At 36.5% G+C, this 3,239-nt stretch overlaps 1 protein-coding gene across 1 annotated transcript; it reads left to right on the plus strand.

Moving 5' to 3' along the window:
• Positions 1–928: 928 nt before the first annotated feature.
• On the plus strand, positions 929–2,968 carry LOC7465048 (transcription factor bHLH113). Its single transcript, XM_024583018.2, has 5 exons — positions 929–1,551; positions 1,629–1,760; positions 1,870–1,935; positions 2,097–2,195; positions 2,443–2,968. The coding sequence occupies exons 1-5, from the start codon at positions 1,213–1,215 to the stop codon at positions 2,581–2,583; spliced, it is 777 nt and encodes a 258-aa protein (XP_024438786.1). The 5' UTR covers positions 929–1,212; the 3' UTR covers positions 2,584–2,968.
• Positions 2,969–3,239: the final 271 nt, after the last annotated feature.

Genomic DNA, 3,239 nt, shown 5'->3' on the forward strand with positions numbered 1-3,239 from the left:
TAACTAAACACTTTCTTACATATATTTTCTTAAATTTTAATAAGCAACAATAATATCAATAACAATTAAATTGGAAGCTAGTTTGAAAGACCAACCAATATTTTTATTTATGTATTTTGTCTTAATTATCAGGGCATCTTTATCAATAATGTAAATATATATATATATTTCTAAGACAAATGCTTAGAAGAGGCTAAGACAAATGGTTAGAGGAAGGGTAGTTGTTTAGTCACATGTCAATCAAGAGAAATACAAAATGTGTACATGAGAATTTTTTTATTTCAAAATCTTATCTGGTCACTAATATTCTAAGATGTTCAATTACAAGAGCGAAATAATTCGTAAGTTTCCAAAGACTGCCATTCATATATAATCCTCACTTCCTTAAATTTGTGCTAAGTTAATTAAAACTACATGCTAAGATTTGTGTTTGGTTTTAAATTAAGAGAAAAATAAATGTTAATGGATTAATATCTTTTTTATTTAGATTATTTAAAAATGTAATAATAATTATTTTTTAAAGTATTTTTTTCTTAGAAAAATATTAAGATAATTTATTTTTAATATTAGTATATCAAAAAAATTTAAAAATACTATAAAAAAATTAATTAATTTTTAATAAAAAAATAAATTGAAATTCACTTTCAAACACCTTCCAAGCATGTTTGGCATTTATTTAAGAGTGAAGGGAAAATCAAAGGCTTAACACCTAACCCCGTCTTACGCATTTTATTCTTCAATTTCAAGTGTTAACCTTGTACGAGTACCGAGATGCTAGAGGAAGAAATTTTTTCGCGGCATTATGTTTTTATCTTTTTCGCGGCATGATGTCTAGTCAGTTTCAATATAGCCACTGGCATTCAATGGTCGTGACTCGTCTGGTCTCCAATCCAAGCAATGAAAGTTGAAAATTTAACTGGCTTTTAACCAAACCAAATGCTTTGGAGGACTAAACCACGGTTTTCTCGGGCTAGGTGTGTTTGACTGAAACACACCAAAACCCAAAGCCGATCTTGGAAGTACCCCTACCCCCACAAACTTCACTACCATACTACACAACACAGCAGTCGCTTCACTCTCGCTAAGGCAACGGTTGCTACCTCTTTTCTTCTCCCCTGACCAGTGATCGACCACACCACCACACTCACACGAAAAATATTGAAGGACACCATCTGTTCCGCGCTGTCTCTGTGGTTCTAGGCTTTGCTTTAGATGGCTGGGAGGGAGAGTTTTTTCGAGGGGAATCATCTTGTACCAGAGGGCAATCCTCCTAGTTTCTCTGAATTGCTCTTCTCTAATGATGATGATTTTGTGGGTGTTGATGTAGCCCATGCTTTCCATTTCTCTTCCGTTGAAAAGTCTCCCACAATGCTTTGTTTTGGGGGATACAATTATCGAAATGAAAGTGAAATTGTGATGTTTAGTGAAGAAACAAAAACTGCCCCTCAACCTCAAATCTCTGGGGTCACATGCAGTGACTCGTCTTCTGCTTCATCTTGCAACAACAACTGCAGCAATGTTGATGTAATCAGTACCATCTCCAAATCAAATGTGAGTGCCTGATTGAATTTGCCTAATTTGCTTTGGGGTTCCTCGTGGTCTTTTCTTTATATTTGCTACTTCCGCAGAGAAAAAGAAACGGGTCAAGCCAAGAAGTACCAATGAAGTGCACCAACACCGTAGCCAAAACTCCCTTTCTAAGTCAGAGAAACAGCAAAAGGACCGAAACTAAGAATCCCGGATCAACTGCAAATGCAAAGGTCAAGGTTTATATTTTTTCTTAATTTCTAGGACATCCCTGCATGCGTGTTGCATATATTTTTCTTTTTGACTGAAATGTACTTATCAACAATTTCTTTCTAATGATAGGTGAAGAGAGAGAAGCTAGGAGACAGAATCGCTGCATTGCAAGAGCTTGTATCACCCTTTGGCAAGGTCCAAAAATACACAAAATTAAGCTAATTATCTATATTTAATCTGGTCAAGTTTAATTGCTACCTTTATAGTGAGTCCTTTTAAATTTCTTTGTTGGGTGATGAAGATTGGCTTTGCCAACATCTTAAGCAACGATGTAATTGGGAATTGAAATTTTGCAGACAGACACAGCATCAGTGCTACATGAAGCGATGGGATACATCAGGTTCCTACAAGATCAGGTTAAGGTTCTGTGCACTCCTTACCTGCAAAACCTACCTGTAAGTACCAATGTACACATCACTTCTTTGTCCTGTTTTCCGCTCTCTTGAAAACGACAATATGAATCAACAACATAGCATGTGGGTCCACCTTGCGTAGGTCCCACTTATTATTGACTAGACTACACAGATAAAGTAAAATTTTTGACCACGGTGAAACAATTTTGGTTTTTCCGCTAAAGAGTCAATTGTTATTAGTTTTGACATGGCTTCTGTTGTTTTTTTTACTATGGTTAAACAATGTTAGGAAGGCGGAGAAAACGGAGGAGAGGAATCGATAAAGAATCTGAGGAGCAGGGGATTGTGTCTGGTCTCCGTGGACTGCACTCTACCCGTCGCAAACAGCAATGGAGCTGATTTCTGGTCACCAGCTACAATGGGGAACTGACTCTCATCAAGTAAACAGTGAATCTATACTAACTAACCATTAAGTTTTTGAGATCCTAGCTAGCTAAAGTTGGAAAAAGGTCAAGAAAGGGTAAAAAGACAGGAAGTAAAGTTCAAAAGGACTCCTATATGATGGAAAAAAATCGAACTTCTGGTGAAAAGAGTTTGCTGCCCCTTTTTTATGTAAATTAGATAAAGTTTTGGAAGGGTAATGAAAAGTGGAGAAGGGAAAAAGGAGGATGCTTCTCTACTCGTTTTGGGGTGGGAGGATGCATGTGGCCTTTATGGCATAGATGCTTGCTAGCATGGCCTACACCTGTAAATTTTCCTGGGTTTACCAGTTATCAATGCGAATTCTGATAAGAAGGGATGGTTTGCTAGTATAACTGTTTCTTTTAATTATATTGAACGTCTAATTTTTAAAGTAACCTAAAATTAGTTGATGAACATATTCGCTGTTTGCTAAGGTTTCGAGGGTTCTGGACCTCTTTAGTGAGGTGAAGGGTAAAAAATAAAAAACATAGGAACTTTACTGGTGGTACGAGGTTCAAACCTTCTCAACCTTGAGGTAGAGGGGTCGGTGGTTAGAGAGGAAGGCTTGCCTTTTTAAAAAAAGATAAAAAATAAAGGCTTACCTTGATTGTACAGTATAAGGAG

This window comes from Populus trichocarpa, chromosome 1 (genome assembly GCF_000002775.5).
Source record: "Populus trichocarpa isolate Nisqually-1 chromosome 1, P.trichocarpa_v4.1, whole genome shotgun sequence".
Classification (NCBI taxonomy): Eukaryota; Viridiplantae; Streptophyta; class Magnoliopsida; order Malpighiales; family Salicaceae; genus Populus; species Populus trichocarpa.

Excerpts from the sequence above, each read along its gene's own strand:
- LOC7465048 (XM_024583018.2), top strand. The coding sequence starts at position 1,213 with ATGGCTGGGAGGGAGAGTTTTTTCGAGGGGAATCATCTTGTACCAGAG. Across the intron at positions 1,552-1,628 it reads GTACCATCTCCAAATCAAAT|AGAAAAAGAAACGGGTCAAG; the intron begins GTGAGTGCCTGA and ends CTACTTCCGCAG. Across the intron at positions 2,196-2,442 it reads CTTACCTGCAAAACCTACCT|GAAGGCGGAGAAAACGGAGG; the intron begins GTAAGTACCAAT and ends AAACAATGTTAG.